This window comes from Antedon bifida, chromosome 8, assembly GCF_963402885.1.
Source record: "Antedon bifida chromosome 8, ecAntBifi1.1, whole genome shotgun sequence".
NCBI classification, from domain to species: domain Eukaryota; kingdom Metazoa; phylum Echinodermata; class Crinoidea; order Comatulida; family Antedonidae; genus Antedon; species Antedon bifida.
This window is the reverse complement of record NC_136233.1, coordinates 11,447,824-11,466,809: the sequence shown is the minus strand read 5'-3', so window position 1 is coordinate 11,466,809 and position 18,986 is coordinate 11,447,824. Positions and strand designations below refer to the sequence as shown.

Genomic DNA, 18,986 nt, shown 5'->3' with positions numbered 1-18,986 from the left:
CGTATGGCCACGCGAATATGAAATTTAGGATTTTTGTATCTTTCGTCATAACTCCTCACATTTAATAGAGCGCATCTCCACTTATCCGTTTTCCATTTTCACCCCGATTTTGATATTGTCTAGGTCAATGAACTATCTTTAGCATGAGTTAAAAATATTTTAATTTTTATGACGTCATCATGCCTAAAAATTTAAATTACGTGTGGCATTAATTTCATCTTTACAGTAAATTTCAATCTGTTATAGCTCGTAAGAATAAAATGTGATAATAACGATTAAAACGTTTTCTTGAAGCTATTGGATTGTAGATACAAAATCATGTGAAAATTTTGCCAATCGGATGTGGTGACGTCATCATATGGCCAGTTAAATAAAAAAAGTCGTATTTTCATATTTTACGTCATAGTTCATTACATTTAAAAGAGCGCGCATTAATATTTCACCTATTCAAATTTCTTCTACACGTTAATATGTTGTTGCTGAGATAATTTCCTTCCAAAATTGCTACCTTCGCGTTTCATTTTAAAACCATCAACATGTTAAAAATTGCAATAAATAGCGGGTCCCGTAATTTCCCCTATTCTACACTGTATGTGATATGTATACAGATTACACTGTGTATACTATATATGAATCAAAATAATAGAATTCAGCAATAACAACATATCATAGTCTTCAGTTCAGGTCATAATGCCATAATCTTTTTCCGTGTGCAATATTCCAACGTATGGCGTGCATGTGGCGTTTGTCGTGCGGATAACTAACTCGTCAAAGTGACGAGTTTCATGTCTAGTTGATTTTAATTCCATCTATCCTTTTTTTTGCGGATCGCATATTAAGAATTGTGTACATTAGGCCTAAGTGAAAAGGATAAACTGATTGTGGTTTGTTGCCCTTATTATATTGTACGGTGAACTATAATATATAATAATAATAAGCACCACCTCGCATGTTACCTGATTATTATCATCATTATCTTGGGCTGATTCCACTACTTTAAACTATTCCATCATTTTGTGATCATCTTTAAAGAATGATGAGTCTGAAGTAACCGCCTTCTGCTCAAAGTCTGAAATAAGAACTATTTTGTAATAATTCACTTTATTATTTTATACCCGTTGTGCTGCTATTAAGTTTTATTTCAGGTAACTCTGTGGGTTCTTTAAAATGTACATGGATGAGTCAGTGTTCATGAAACCGCATGAAAACCTTTTTTCTTTTTGTCTGGTTTTGCATGAAAAATGTAGGCGAAACATAACCGATTTTCTTGACTGTTGTACCCTGTTTTAAAATTGTCCAGGTTTCTCTTCAATATATTTATCCTGCTCACGATGAGTATCAAACATATTTACGGGTTCTGTTTCTGTCAATAAGAAAAACATGCTAAGTACTAATTGGTTTTCATTGTCAAAAGATCACATGATAAACGCAATTAATAATAAATTATAAGTGATCCAAGAATACTTAAAATAAAAGTTTAAATACTGTTGTCATCATAAGGGCTGTATGCTATCATATTAGTATCATTATCTTGTGGTCAGTCCACTGTTGGACATTACTTCTCCAATCGTATCATCATTTGGCCATTTTGAATTGTCTGCTAACCATTAACGACAAAGGCGGGATGAACAAGACCAGAGTATCCCCCTACTATTTCCTAAAGATTCACTGAGTTATTTTAGGTTAATTGTGGTGGTTTTATAGCTATAATGGTTTGCAGTACCTTTTCCTTCTGCTCAAAATCTGATAACAACAACTCTAATAACTCACTTAATTATTTTATAACCTTTGTGCTGCTATTGAATTTGATTTCAGCTACTACTACTACTCCTTGTACTACAAACCCATGTCAGAATGGTGGAGCATGTACTGCTGTAGATGGTTCTTCATATTCGTGTACATGTGCTAGTAGTAGATACACAGGAACAAACTGTGAAGTCGGTAAGTGTCTTAAACTCTCACTATATTCAATGATGTACAGTAGATCTTGCTTTAATTTAATTTGGTAATTTAAAGTGTTAAAGTTATACTAATAAAAATAGTTTTCACTGTTATTGTTACAATTATGATAAATATATAGTAGGATAGATATTTAATGTTATTGAGGTGTTATTGCCTTCTTTTGTAATTACTCATTTTTTATATTTACTTATATTTTCTTTGAATAAATAAAATACTTTGTAAAATGAATACATGTTTTTTTTCAGATATCTGTACATTAACACCACAGGCCACTGATGACTCCACTACCTGTGGAATAGCTGGTCAATTAAGATATTCCTACAACAGCCAAACTACAAGCTGTGATGCATTTGCTTTTTACTGTAATGGAAATCAAAACAACTTTTTGGACTCTACTTCATGTGAGAATACATGTGGAGGTAAATATCTAAATTAAGTTCAATCAGTCAACTTCAACGATTTATAAGTCTAAGTTTCCAATAAAATTCTAATGCATTAACCATTGAAAGTTTTATTGATTTTAATTCCATCTATGTTTTGTTCGCGGAGCGCATATTAAGAATTGTGTACAAACTGATTATGGTTTGTTACCCTCATTAGATTGTACGGTGAACTACAGTATATAAACACCACCTCGCATGTTACCAGATTATTATCATCATTATCTTGGGGTGATTCCACTCCTTTAAACTATTCTATCATTGTGGGATCATCTTTAAAGAATGATATATCATCTCACATGGATGAGTCAGTGTTCACGAAACCGCATGAAAACCTTCTTTCTTTTTGTCTGGTTTTTCATAAAGAATGTAGGCGAAACATAACCGATTTTCTTGACTCTTGTACCCTGTTTTAAATTTGTCCAGGTTAAATATATTTATCCTGCTCACGATGAGTATTAAACATATTTACGGGTTCTGTTTCTGTCAATTCAAACATGCTAAGTACTAATTGGTTTTCATTGTCAAAAGATCACATGATAAACGCAATTAATAATAACTTATAAGTGATCCAAGAATACTTAAAATAAAAGTTTAAATACTGTTGTCATCATAACGGCTGTATGCTATCATATTAGTATCATTATCTTGTGGTCAGTCCACTGTTGGACATTACTTCTCCAATCGTATCATCATTTGGCCATTTTGAATTGTCTGCTAACCATTAACGACAAAGGCGGGATGAACAAGACCAGAGTATCCCCCTACTATTTCCTAAAGATTCACTGAGTTATTTTAGGTTAATTGTGGTGGTTTTATAGCTATAATGGTTTGCAGTACCTTTGCCTTCTGCTCAAAATCTGATAATAACAACTCTAATAACTCACTTAATTATTTTATAACCTTTGTGCTGCTATTGAATTTGATTTCAGCTACTACTACTACTCCTTGTACTACAAACCCATGTCAGAATGGTGGAGCATGTACTGCTGTAGATGGTTCTTCATATTCGTGTACGTGTGCTAGTAGTAGATACACAGGAACAAACTGTGAAGTCGGTAAGTGTCTTAAACTCTCACTATATTCAATGATGTACAGTAGACCTTGCTTTAATTTAATTTGGTAATTTAAAGTGTTAAAGTTATACTAATAAAAATAGTTTTCACTGTTATTGTTACAATTATGATAAATATATAGTAGGATAGATATTTAATGTTATTGAGGTGTTATTGCCTTCTTTTGTAATTACTCATTTTTTATATTTACTTATATTTTCTTTGAATAAATAAAATACTTTGTAAAATGAATACATGTTTCTTTCAGATATCTGTACATTAACACCACAGGCCACTGATGACTCCACTACCTGTGGAATAGCTGGTCAATTAAGATATTCCTACAACAGCCAAACTACAAGCTGCGATGCATTTGCTTTTTACTGTAATGGAAATCAAAACAACTTTTTGGACTCTACTTCATGTGGGAATACATGTGGAGGTAAATATCTAAATTAATTCCAGTCAACAGTCAACGTCAACGATATATAAGAACCTTTATTTCACTCGACTAAATACTATTTAGTTAACCATTGAAGGTTTTTATGATTTGAATCTATTTTGAGTAAATATTTAAGGATTTGGTACAGTAAGTGAAAACGATAAACTGATTCATTATGTTTTATGAAAAAACATATTATCTTGGAATGAGTCCATTGTTGGACGTACTCCTTTTTAAGATGGTCTGTGCCAACTATTTGACGTCAGGTGTTGACGTCCTAAAGACTATGTGGGTACTTTTTAAGTGCACATAGATAAGTCAGTGTACAACAATCAGTAAGAACACCTTGTTTATTTTTACCTTGTTTCGGATAAAAATTGTAGGCGGAACATAACCGACTTCCTAGACTTTTGTACAGTTGGTGGATGATGTATGATGAACCATCATATAAACACCCTGTTTTCAATTTTTCCAGGTTTCTCTTAAATATATTTATCGTGCTCACGATGAGTATCAAACATATTTACAAGTTGCGCTTCTGCCTATTAAAACATGCTATAGTTTTCACTGAATACACATACAGTTGGTTTATCAATCATAACATATTTAATAATACAACAGCATTTTTAAATAGGAATGATGAGTTTGAAAAAACAAACATTTGCTATATTATTTTATTTTTAGTAAATGTCTGCTCACCAAACCCATGCTTCAACAGTGGAGTTTGTAACGTTGCTGGTTCAACATATACCTGTACCTGTCAAGGTTGCTTTGGAGGAACCAACTGCCAAACAGGTTGGTTTGTTTTTAACATTATACAGTAATCTTAAAAAGAAAGAAAATCAGAATCACTTTGGGAATTCATACTGGACTTTTTAATATATTTTGTTTTATGTAGAAAAAATGTATATTTATCTTGGTTCGGTATCGTCCTAGTATAAACGGGCCATAGTAGTAGCAGGAGTTGAAATGATAAATTAAATGTTAATCTGCAATTTATTTGACTGTTTTCTGATATATTTGTTCATTGTATTCTTTAAACAAGGAGGTTGAAAACATGATTTTAAGAGTGAATTGTATTTATATGCATTTCATTTCAGCTGCTGATGGCTGTTCTAACAGTCCTTGTCAGAATGGAGGTGTTTGTAACGCTGTTGCTGGTTCCTGCACTGCTTACACATGTTCCTGCCCAGCATGTTTTTCTGGAACATCCTGTGAAACAGGTATGATAAAGAACAATGACAAAACATGGTTTTACTATAAAGTTGTCTTTTTTATATTTTAGCTTTTTTTAGCTGTTAATAATAGGTAATTTTACAGTTTCTTGCTTTTTCTGACGGACAGAGTAGTATGTAGTCGTAGTATGACTCAGAATTGTTTAAATATATCCTGAAATTGGTGTTTAGGATATGGTATTAAGATATATTGTTAATAACAAATGGTCGAAAGCCCACAAGTAGAGACAATTAATAGACGATACTGGATTTTATTTCCCCAAAATCCTGATCAGAGGTATAGAACCTCAGTGATTGTTGGAAAACAAAGCAAGATCACAGTATTACCTAACTAGCAGGCAGCTAGATAATCACACTACTTTCTGCCGAAGACATACAAAACAAAAATTTGCTTTTGTTATTACTGCTATTTTAAAATAATTGTATTCCTAGCTATGGCAAATCCATGTGATTCATATTCTTGTCAGAATGGAGCCACCTGTTTCTCAGTAGCTGGTTCATGCACTGATTATACATGCACATGCCCTGAATGTTATTCAGGGAATTTTTGCGAAATTGGTAAACAAATTATGTGTATTATTGCATTTTCAAATCTCCTAATCATAATCTCATCATCTAAAGCTTATAAAGTACTTATAGTCTCATGACCATAATCCTATGAGTCTAAATTTCAAGATTTTAATCTTCATATTCTAAATCTGAAGATCATAATCTCATATTTTAAATCTCATGATCATAATCTCATATTTTAATTCTCATGATCAAAATCTCATAATTATTTTAAATATATCTCATGGTCATAATCCTATATTGTAAATCTCATATTTTAAATATCATAGTCTCATCATTATTTAAAATCTCATATTCTAAATGTTACGATCATAATCTCATATTCTAAATACCATGATCAGAATTTTTGTATAAATTTCATGATCCTAATCACATTTAAATTTTATAATTCTAATAACAATATAAGTATCATGACCATAATCTCAGTATGATGCTCATTATCATAATCACATAGCCTAAATCCCTTAATAGTACCCTCATTGTTTAAATTTTCATAATATCAACAGCAATTTAAACAACAATTTATTGGAATTTTATTCATGAGGGCCTCCCTTTCAATCGAATGACACTATGTCGACATCCACTACCCACTATTTTGCATAGTATTAAGATCTGTACAGATCATATAGACTTAATTTATATTATATTGCTCCTGCAAATTATAAAAGTATAACCCCTGTAGCAGTCCATTGCTTCTAATCAAAGACTTACTATTATAAGAAATAAAACATTATCATTATTTATTTTATAGACTATCATTCTATATTGTAATATTATTTTGTTTGGCTTTGCAAGTTTTGCTATTTTCTATTATTCATATTTCCAGTCTTACTAATTTATTTATTTTTATATATTTATAAACATATTTCCACTGGATAACAATATCAACGTTGTCCCACAACGGGGACATTGTTGTTTTTCAAAAGGTCCATATATAAAGGTTACATATATAGTAGTTTCTTAAAAATAGTAAAAAAATGTTAACAGTGTCGATTCAATGCGTTATTATAATAATTAAACAGTCTAAAATAATACTAAAATGTGAGAACCATACATTAAAAATACAAAATTATGCTTAAAAATCAAAGTTAAAAAATATTCATAAAAAAGAATACACCACATAAAAATATACATTGAACAGATTTAAAATTTTAAAAAAGTATTTCCCTAGATAAAAAAAAGTGTTTTTATAACTCGCTTTGAACGCATTAATGGAAATTGAATTTTGAATGTCAAAATGTATGTTATTCCATGTGTTTGCCCATGCGACCTTCAGTGATTGTTCTTTCATTTTATTCGTGTTTGGTATTGGGGGAACAACATTTAATGTCTCAGAAGGAGTGGAGTTGTGGCTTGGTGGTTATGATGCTTGGCTACCACTCCAAGGGTCCTGGGTTCAAGTCCCGTCACATGTCAGGATTTTTTCTAAGGACCAAATTACTCCACTCCCAAAGACTTGTAATAAGACTTTGTTTATGTAAAGCATCTTGTGTATATGTTTGTCTTGTGAACCTCTGAGGGTCCCTAATGATCAGCAATAGCTGGATGGATCACCCTCATTAAATATGGTTAAAAGAAAAAAAAAGAAAAGAAGCTCTCGTGTTATATCTATGTCTGTCTATTACCATCTCGATTTCATTACAAAGTCTATCTGGTGCAGCACCATAAGGGTAGCAAGGGAGTAATTTCTTCTCTGCTCAAAACTTTGCCAAGATAATTGTTTAACTATGTTTTCACCTCTACTGTTTATGAAGTCGTGGTTCGTAATTATTCTTGCCGCTCGTTTTTGAAACTTAAAGATTTTACTTATATTTGTTTCTGATGTATTACCCCATACAGAAATGACATAGTCGCTACATGGCTGTATAGTCATTCTGTAAATTTTTTCTAGAAGGCTTTTGTTTAGAAATCTACTTACTTTGTTAAAAATTGTAATTTTGTGTCCAAGTGACTTACACAGATTCCTAACATGATGATTCCACGTTAAATGTTCGTCAATTTCCACACCTAGATATCAAGTGTGCTTAGAATTTTCAAGCTTTTTACCATTTAAGAAAATATTAATATCACCATCTGGGCTAGAACGTTGTCCTCGAATTAACATAACTTTTGTTGCCCTCATACCATGAATTGACATTATCCATAATAGTTTGAAGCTTTTGATTGATTTCGTTTGTTGAACTCCCATTAACATGTACTGTGAAATATCATTAATAAATATTAAAAATTTAATAGGACCTAACGAACTTCTCTGCGGTATACCTATGTCAATATTGGTTGCTTTGGATTTACTACCGTCGCAAACGACAATTTGTTTTCTATTGCTTAGATAATTTCTGAACCAATCTATTTCGACGGTATTGAATCCATAGTGTGAAAGTTTATTTATTAAAATTGAATGATCAATGGTGTCGAAACAATTAGCAATTTACTATCAAAACATAAACATATCATTATTGCTACTATCCGGTAGACTTAAAACAGCTTTAAATATATCTTCTTCTGTCAATTGTTCAAGTGAAAAAGAATTTCTACAATTTGGATTTGTCCAATCTAGAGTCGTGTTATTCAATTTACTTGGGATGGTTTGTCCTATGATTGCAAAATAATCACTAATTGCGTCGCAGTCAATGTCGGGATGAATTGGCTCTCTCTGCTTTAACAGTAATTTGATTTAGTTCGCGCCACAGCTGTTTTGGGTCATTTTTAAATTTGTTTCCTATATTATCGTAATAGCTAGATTTAGCATTTTTTATACTCTTATTCACTAAATTTCTAATTTTACGAAATTCTTGTAGATGGTGTTGTGTTTTGTGCCTATCGAATAGTGTCTTACAATAATCACGTTTATATATTAACTTAATACTATCGGGTGCCATCCATGGGTTATATCTATGTTTTACTCTAGTTGTTATGAATGGTGCATGCTTGTTACAAATAGCTAAGAATGAATTCCGCCAATTTGTCCACATTTCATTTATATCTAAGGAAATGTCGATATCTTGTAATGATTCGCATTCCCGTATATCATTGATAAATGCATTTTTGTCGAAGTTTTTGAAATTTCTAAAAGTAACAGTTTTATGTTTAATAGGTTCCTTAATTGACTTCAAACAAGTATATACCATGAAATGGTCACTGAGAGCAACTTTGGCTACGTCACTTATAGAATGTTGGTCAGGCATTGAGCTGAGAATAAGGTCAATACAAGTTGACGTTGTTTGAGTAACTCGTGTTGGTTTGGTAATTAATTGTTGCAGAGAGAACACATTAACTAGGTTCTTATATAGATCCTCATCAAATTTATAATCAAATTTATAATCAATATTTAGATCACCCAAAATAATTATTTCCTTGTTTTCAGCTGATGCCGTTTCAATAATATCAATTATTCAAAGTAATCACTAGTACTATCCGGCGGACGATATAATGCATAGATTAAAATATTATCGGATTTTTTTCTTGTTAATTCAATCCAGACACCCTCCACAACGTCATTACTTAAGTCATGTCTTTCTTTAAACGATATACCGTTTTTAAGATATATGTTATATATATGTCTATCTCTTCTATCGTGTCTAACTATATTAAACCCATCAATACTGACAAAAGCGTCGGTAATATTCTCGTTTAGAAAAGTTTCGCTGATGCAAAGAATATCAATGTTTAGTTTATTTAAGATAACTGTAAGTTCATCCATTTTATTTACAATGCTCTATGGATTTAAATGACCAAGTTTTAGACCTCCGGCTTTTGCCATTTTCGTAGCACATTGATCATAGCATGACAGTCTGTTAACGCTTTGCCTGTCGTTTATGATAGGTCTAATAACATGATTATCTAAGTTGGAGTTAATTTTGTCATTTACAGATTTAGTTTCATTGTTCTTACTTGATAGTTCTGCTGGTTACCCGGCACTCGTTACATGGCCACTAACCTAGTTATGGTCTTGATTCACAATATCGAGCCAAGTGACTTGATTACATTGATAATAAGTTGTCGCAGTTAAAGCACCCTCTATAGTTCCGGTTAAAATTCCGGTTGTTTTGACGGTCCGCAAAGTTCTGGGTTCTTTGGTTTACAAAATTGGAGTTTCTTTGATTCGCGAAGTTTAGACGCTTTCTATTGTCATTGCCTTGAAATCTTCCGTTTGGATTATGTTGTCGTCGTTGTGAAGGCTTGATGAGTCTATGATAGCTATTTATTTTGTGAAGGAGTTTTCTCGTACCTGCGTTTGATAGGTGTAGCCCTCTCCTGTCGAGTCAATTTCGATTTATGCGCGATCCTGAGACAAACATTGCTGTGTTATCTACAACTAATCATATTACTTTCTCCCATCTCTATTTTGTTTGTTTCCAAATATTTCATCTTTGTTTTCTCATATCATTTTAACCTTTAATATTCTATAATAACTATAATAATAACTCTTTTGGAATATATTACTATTTTGGTGAATCTAAATATATTCCGTTTAATTTTGGTGAGCGGTTATCATTTAAGTATCATTTAATCTAATATTTCTAACACTTCATGTCATTTCATTATCATTGTAAATTGTAGTTCAAAATCCGTGCAACGGAAACTTGTGTCAAAACGGAGGGGCTTGCACCGCCTTTGCAGGCAGCTGCACCGCATACACTTGCGTATGTCCATCATGTTTCAGTGGAAGTTTCTGTCAAACAGGTATTGTTTACCCTGAGATATTTTCCACGGAAGCGGAAGCAGAAACAAAGGGTTACATCAATGGTTGAAGAGTTATCAGTGGGTGGAGAAGAGTTATCAATGGGCGTAGAAGAGTTATCGATGGGTGTAGATAAGTTATATCAATGGGTGTAGAGGAGTTATACCAATGGGTGTAGATAAGTTATATCAATGGGTGTAGAGGAGTTATACCAATGGGTGTAGAGGAGTTATACCAATGGGTGTAGAAGAGTTATACCAATGGGTGTAGAAAAGTTATACCAATGGGTGTAGAAGAGTTATACCAATGGGTGTAGAAGAGTTATACCAATGGGTGTAGAAGAGTTATACCAATGGGTGTAGAAGAGTTATACCAATGGGTGTAGAAGAGTTATACCAATGGGTGTAGAAGAGTTATACCAATGGGTGTAGAGGAGTTATATCAATGGGTGTAGAGGAGTTATATCAATGGGTGTAGAGGAGTTATATCAATAGGTGTAGAACCGTTATATCAATGGGTGTAGAGGAGTTATATCAATTGGTGCAGTATTGTGACATCAATGGGTGAGAAGAGTTATATCAGTGGGTGTAGAGGAGTTATATCAATGGGTGTAGAGGAGTGACATCAATGGGTGAGAAGAGTTATATCCGTAGGTGTAGAGGAGTTATACCAAAGGGTGTAGAGGTGTTATACCAATGGGTGTAGAGGAGTTATACCAATGGGTGTAGAGGAGTTATACCAATGGGTGTAGAAGAGTTATACCAATGGGTGTACAGGAGTGACATCAATGAGTGTAGAAGAGTTATACCAATGGGTGTGGAAGAATGACACCAATGGATGTAGAGGAGTTAGTTATATCATGGGTATAGAAGAGCGAGACCAATGGGTGTAGAACCGTTATATCAATGGGTGTAGAAGAGTTATATCAATGGGTGTAGAAGAGTTATATCAATGGGTGTAGAAGAGTGACAATGGGTGAAGAAGGGTTATATCATGGGTGTAGAAGAGTGACAATGGGTGAAGAAGGGTTATATCAATGGGTGTAGAAGAGTGACAATGGGTGAAGAAGGGTTATATCATGGGTGTAGAAGAGTGACAATGGGTGAAGAAGGGTTATATCAATGGGTGTAGAAGAGTGACAATGGGTGAAGAAGGGTTATATCATGGGTGTATAACAACTTTATATCAATGAGTGCATAAGAATTATATCAATGGGTGTAGTAAAGTTACACCAATGGTTGTAGGAAAATCTATTGATTATTATACTAATTTCCTTTTTAAATAACTTTACATTAAAAATTGTTTATGACAATCCTCTGATGTTATGCAGTATTAATAAAAATAGAATAAAATTGCTCTAGTTTTTGGTATTCTTCACATTATAACATTTATTAATTTCTATCGCACTTCGATTCCTTTTCTACCATCTGAATTTGCTATTAAATTCGATATTACTATTGTTGAAGCAAGCAAAAGGATTGACTTTTTTGCATTTTTTAGAAATATTACCTCCCCAAACGTGACACAGTCTGTTAGAGAGATGGGCTTATATTAGAGTATATGTTAACTTTCTTTTTCCAGCTTATTCGAATATTTCTTCTTATTTAAATGTTTTAACTACTGTATGCTTGGTTATTCTGAATGTAATTTCTTTATCTGATTTCTAGTTTACATGATTTTCTTTTCTCAAAAACTATTTGATCAACCATTTGGTTAGTTGCATTGGGCTTTTAAAGCTTTTTAAATGGATGAGAAAATATATCCTAATTTACGGGTAGCCTAATGTATTGTAGATCATTTTAATTACTATCATTATTTCTTTGATTCCTTAGCATACTCTCATATTTTATGAGATCCTACCTAATGTTGACTGGTGGCATTTACCAGGAATGTATACACATCGAATAGATACAAAGGAAAAATGCAATTCTTCAGAACGGCTCCCTTTTCTTTTTTTAGGGTTTTTTCTCTAAACTTAATGGCGTCTGTCCTCTAGTACTCTTACAAAATATAATGTTAAAATTGCTCATTTTATATGAATGACAGTTCAACATTTACCTTTTACAGTATATCTATTTTAAAATTACAATATGTTATTAGATAGTGAGTATAGATAAAATGTTTATTTTGGTTCTGATTTTTTTTTTCAAATGAGCAATTTTAAATCATTCAACTTCCCATAATATAATAATAATAATAGTACGAATTTGTAACGCGCCAATTCCAGCAGTAAGTGATCAACGGCGCGGTGTATGAAAGAGCTCAATCTGAATAGACGAACATGATCTAATAGAGGCTGGTAGGTCATTCCATAATCTTTTACTGCATGTGTTTTTCTTAGGGCAAGTTCATTTGAGCAATTTTTGAATGTTTGTATTATGAAAAAACTGTATGCAAACATGTACAAATTGCTCTGATGTTCAACAGTAGCCTTTACTAATGTCTTTGCTTTTACGTGTACCTGTAAATGTATGTGCTGGTAACTTATGTGAAAATGGAGGAGTTTGTACTGTTGCTGCCGGTACCTATAATAGCTATTCTTGCTCATGCCCTTCTTGCTATAGTGGCATTTTCTGTGAAACAGGTACACAAATAATTGCTTTTACTTAAGCTACATGTTCTAACGAATGTGCTTTTTACAATTATCAAGATTTATAATCAAACATATACTGTACCATCAATGTACATTCCAAAAAGGTAAAGATAAACACCAAAAGCTACCTACACCATAGATGAAACATTTTACTATTTTCCTAATTTAACTATTAAGGCGCATTATTTGTTTTATTTAAATTACCACTCTTATATTGTTTATTATGTTTTTATTATGCTAAATGTATAAATGTAAGTAATATCAAACGTTTTTTATTTTAACTAAATGTTTTAGCTGTCAATGTATGTGCCAATAATGACTGCCAGAATGGAGGAGCTTGTAACACTGTCGCTTGTACTGCTTACACATGTACCTGTCCATCATGCTTCACTGGAACATTCTGCGAATCAGGTAATCTTATATCATATGTATTATTAAGGCACGTCATTTATTTAATTTAAATTGCTATTACATTTTTTTTTATTATATTGTAATTATTTTTAAATGTATGAATGTAAATAATAACAAATGTCATGTGATTTTTCATTGAAATGTTTTTAACTAAATGTTTTAGCTCTCAATGCCTGCAGTGGAAACCTCTGCCAGAATGGAGGAGCTTGTAACACTGTCTCTGGTTCTTGTACTGCTTACACATGTACATGTCCATCATGCTTCACTGGAACTTTCTGTGTAACAGGTAATCATATATCATATGTATTATTATGGCACGTCATTTATTTTATTTAAATTACTATTACACCTTTTTTTTATTATATTGCAATTATTTTTAAATGTATGAATGTAAATAATAACAAATTTTATGTGATTTTTCATTGAAATGTTTTAACTAAACGTTTTAGCTGTCAATGCATGTAGTGGAAACCTCTGCCAGAATGGAGGAGCTTGTAACACTGTCGCTGGTTCTTGTACTGCTTACACATGTACATGTCCATCATGCTTCACTGGAACATTCTGCGAATCAGGTAATCATATATCACATTTAATTATTAAGGTGCATTATTTGTTTTATTTAAATTACCACTAATATATTTTGTATCATGTTGATATTATGTTAAATGTATGAATGTAAGTAATATCAAATGTTTTTTATTTTAACTAAATGTTTTAGGTGTGAATACATGTGCCAATAATGCCCGCCAGAATGGAGCTGCTTGCTGGTTCTTGTACTGCTTACATATGTTCCTGTACATCATCGTGTTTTACTGGAGCATTCTGTGAAACAGGTAAATATACTGGTTTGACATTCAGTATGATTGCTGATGTTTCGGTTGGTACTTAATTAAGCCTGGACGGTTTCATGATTATGTTTGGCAACTTGCACTCCACTTTTAATTCAAAAGAAATGCTTACTCTCTCTATGAAACTCTTTTAACTACTCATTTTTAAAATAACAATATACAATTAAACCTTTTCATAATACCATAAAAGGTACTATTTATTTAAGTACTTCAACGTGAACATTTGAGATTTTATTAACAGACCAGGGGTGGATTGCTATAAAACAGTCTTAACTGATGGTCTTAACTCCCCGATTAAAGCCGGCTTTATCAGATAGACGGTCTTATTAAAGCCACTCCTGATAGACCATTGCTATAAACCAGTCTTAGATAAGACCGCGTAAAGTAACAAATTGAGGGCGTACTTTGCGCGTAGAATACCAAATAAGGTAATGTTCGTCACGCTTGTTCAATTCACAATCATAACAGTACGTACATTTCTACGCGAGAAAATCCATTCTAGGCCTATATAACAATAAAATCACCGTTATTATTTGATTTAACACTTAAAACTCGTTCAATTGGTTTTCTTTGACGATAAATAATACGTAAAAGCAACAAAAAGAGAGGTTTAAGACTGTTTTAAGACTCCTTCGAGTAGGCTTTAATTTTAAAGACCGTTTACAGGTTAGACCGCGGTATAGCAATGGTCTATAATATAAGACTACTTGCTACGTCACGAATTATAGCCGGCTAAGCGCTAAGACCGGTTATAGACCGCTTATAGCAATCCGCCCCTGTTCTTTTAAATTATGGAATGGACTTGGTTTGTTTTGAAAACTGACTTAAGCAAAAACATTGACTTAACGTTAACGTTATTTTTTTCATTTTTTAGAAATATTACCTCCCCAAACGTGACACCGTCTGTTAGAGAGATGGGCTTATATTAGAGTCTATATTTTAAATTTCTTTTCCCAGCTAATTCGAATATTTCTTCTTATTTAAATGTTTTTACTACTGTATGCTTGGTTATTTTGAATGTAATTTCTTTATCTAATTTCTAGTTTACATGATTTTCTTTTCTCAAAAACTATTTAACCAACCATTTGATTAGTTGCATTGGGCTTTTAACGCTTTTTAAATGGATGAGAAAATCCTAATTTACGGGAAGCCTATACATTTATTGTAGATCATTTTAATTACTATCATTATTTCTGTGATTCCTTAGCATACTCTATTTTATAAGATCCTACCTAATGTTGACTGGTGGCATTTACCAGGAATGTATACACATCGAATAGATACAAGGGAAAATGCAATTCTTCAGAACGGCTCCATCATATTTTCTTGTTGAGGGGGTTTTCTCTAAATTTAATGGCGTCTGTCCTCTAGTACTCTTACAAAATATATGTTAAAATTGCTCATTTTATATGAATGACAGTTCAACATTTACCTTTTATATCTATTTAAAATTACAATATGTTATTAGATAGTGAGTATAGATAAAATGTTTATTTTGTTTCTGATTTTTTTTTTCAAATGAGCAATTTTAAATCATTCAACTTCCAATAATATAATCTGTTACTGCATGTCTTTTTCTTAGGGCAAGTTCATTTGAGCAATTTTTTAATGTTTGTATTATGAAAAAACTGTAAATGCAAACATGTAAAAATTGCTCTGATGTTCAACAATAGCCTTTACTAATGTCTTTGCTTCTACGTGCACCTGTAAATGTATGCGCCTGGTAACTTATGTGAAAATGGAGGAGTTTGTACTGTTGTTGCCGGTACCTGTAATATCGATTCTTGCTCATGCCCATCTTGCTATAGTGGCATTTTCTGTGAAACAGGTACACCAATAATTGCTTTAACTTAAGCTACATGTTCTAACGAATGTGCTTTTTACAATTATCAACATTTACAATCAAACATATAGGCTATACACTACAATGTACATTCCAAAAAGGTAAATACCAAAAGCTATATATATCAATCAATCAATCAATCAATCAGATTTATATAGCGCCAGTATCCATAATAATGTTCAAAGGCGCGGTCGCGTTTGAAATCGGTCGCGATAAAATCAACTTCCGGTATTTTGTATGGCGCGCCGCTAGAGCTAAGACGTTTGATGATATCGGTCGCGTTTAAAATCGGTCGCGCTATTTTGTATTTAGCGGGATGCATGCTAGCGGGATATACATTTTCTTCGTTTATATAGATTTAATTGATATTTTTTATTTGGTTAATAAATATTTATTATCAATCATTACTTTTTTTTTTAATTTTACAGGTCTCGGAAATATATTATATAGAGAACATACGTCTGTGTCTGTTATCATGCAAACAATTACGAAAAGAAAACAATAATTTTACAATGTATAGCCCGTAAAGCCAGCATACTGTGGCAGATACATCATACAATGTTGTTAGCACCATATTATTCGATCACCTTATTTTTATTTATATTTTATGTCCCTTATGTAGGATAATATTAAGTTTATATTGATTATTGTTGAGGCAAATCACGTGTATATTTTTATTTATAATGTTTAAAATAGTTTAAAATGATCATTATATGCGGATGGTTAATTCAATTATAAACCCCCGAATAAGCCATATCGGAGATGCGCCTTCTATGATCGTGCAGATGTTTCCTCTATAACAGTACGTTATTTTGCTGACGGGGATTCCCCTTTTTAAAAAAACACTCAAGTTGTTAGTGTGTCAAATCATGTACAAAACACGTACGATCGTTGTCCATGGCCAGGTAAAGATGACGTCTATTACTAATAACCATACGTTTGAAACGTATATAGGCCTCCTGCACGTGTTTTTGTGAAACGATGTATATAATTTACGTATATTCGTCGGCGATACTATAGTTTTTAATGTGAATATCTTTTATTTCTTCATTTATAATAATCATTTAATATAAATAATTAAGTAAGTACAACTCAGTGTCTCGCATCCATACGCCGTTCGTAAATCTAAATGTTTAAGTTTATCTGTGTTTTGTTGCCATAGTAACGGTCATTTTTTAAATTACAGCATTTTCCTATTATTTCACTGTCGGTAAACGTTGATTTTAATTAATTCTTACACGGATTGTTGAAATTTAATTTTAATTTTTAATATAAGATGATGAAAGACTTATAAACAAACTGAAAGCAATAAAGTGTTGGTCGGTCATGGGAATGGACCGTACCATTTATTTTCAATAGGGGTATTTTTACTTGTGGTAAAAAATCCAGTTTTGGCTAAAGTTTGGAGCTTCAGCTTCTATGGTAACACTTAAATTGCGTTGTTCTTGATTATATATATTCTATGGACCTTGTGTGAATGGATAAAAGGCAAACAACTTTGGGGAATACATTTTTGTTATACTGATGTTGTCACCAAAGTTTGTATTTTTTCTGATTTCAGGATATGTTATATGTAAAGTAATGGCATACAATTTGAACTGAATTCAAAGTGAATCAAATATTAAAACCGAAATGTAGAGCAGACATTACTCTATACATTGATATAAAGAATTAAATGTTTGAACAAGAAAAAATGTACTTATGGCTATTTTTTTATCAAACCCTACCCAAAATTGTTTAATAATCTAGAACTCTAGAAAGTTGTGTTTACTTGTGTACGTACATATTCATAGCTATAAACATGTGCATAACGATGCCTAAATGAATCAGAGTATAGGCCTATATTATATATATATATATATATGAGCATTTTAGATTAAATGTTCATTATTTAAAGATGTATTGTCCCCTGAAAAAAAAATGTGTTCTTGTCCACCTTTATTATCCATCCATTATTATTTTCACATCTATAATATTGTAGGCCCGGTTGATTGATTTATAACGGCATTTTATCTATATATTTTATTATTATCCTAAAACCATGCTCACGTCAGAGTGGCGGATAACAGCAAAAAATTGATTTTGTATTGATATAAGGAAGCAAAAAAAACATTGTTGGCATAGTGAACATAGAGGGTGCAGGTGAACCCTTTCTGGCTCCCCAACTAATTAAACAGTTATTACGTATTAAAATATGTTTGTTTAAATAATATTTGTGACTGTCCCTTTAATTGAATATGAATAAAGGAACTAGGAACTAGTAGCCAACTTCACAGACATCCCAACATATTAGTAACTTTGTTGTTTGCTATTTAGTGCAAAATCAGATCAATAAATCAAATACGAATTTAATTGATAAATGAGATAATTACAACATTTTCGCTTGTACATAATATATGTGAAAAATAATATTTATTCTTTGACTTTCGTACATTCATTGATACTGCCCCTTTTCTGTGGTTTGCTTTATCGATACAGAAGCGTGTGTCGTGTGTGAGTAACGCCGTTATAAACGAATACGAGCTGACGTTTTGCTTACATTGTAGCCAATTATAAAGCGATTAATGAAAACGAATTATTATGTTTTTTCAGTGTAAATTTGATGCATAAATTATATTAAAGAAACATTTTTTTCACATTTTTTGTTGAATATGCCATTTTGATGTCGCGTAATAGTTATTGATTTTGACAAAAAACTTGATCGAAAAAAATAATTACCTACCTGCAAAAAAGTAATTGAAAGCAAAAAAGTACTTAATTTTTTTATTTTTGGTTAAAATTAACCGTTTCATTTGTCTTTTTATAAGTGAAATTATGATTTTTTAATTGATTTTTTTACAGAAGTGAATAACTTTATTAATACTGCAAAATGGCGCATTTAAAGTCTGATTTTATTTATCTTCATT

At 32.0% G+C, this 18,986-nt stretch overlaps 1 protein-coding gene across 1 annotated transcript in view; it reads left to right on the top strand.

Moving 5' to 3' along the window:
- Positions 1–18,986, top strand: part of LOC144851086 (uncharacterized) — a 134,720-nt gene that overhangs the window by 11,668 nt on the left and 104,066 nt on the right. Inside the window, exons 4-7 of the mRNA XM_078708609.1 lie at positions 1,816–1,941; positions 2,208–2,381; positions 3,335–3,460; positions 3,726–3,893. Of these exons, the coding sequence (XP_078564735.1) occupies positions 1,816–1,941; positions 2,208–2,381; positions 3,335–3,460; positions 3,726–3,893 (594 nt within the window). The remainder of the gene's footprint in view (positions 1–1,815; positions 1,942–2,207; positions 2,382–3,334; positions 3,461–3,725; positions 3,894–18,986) is intronic.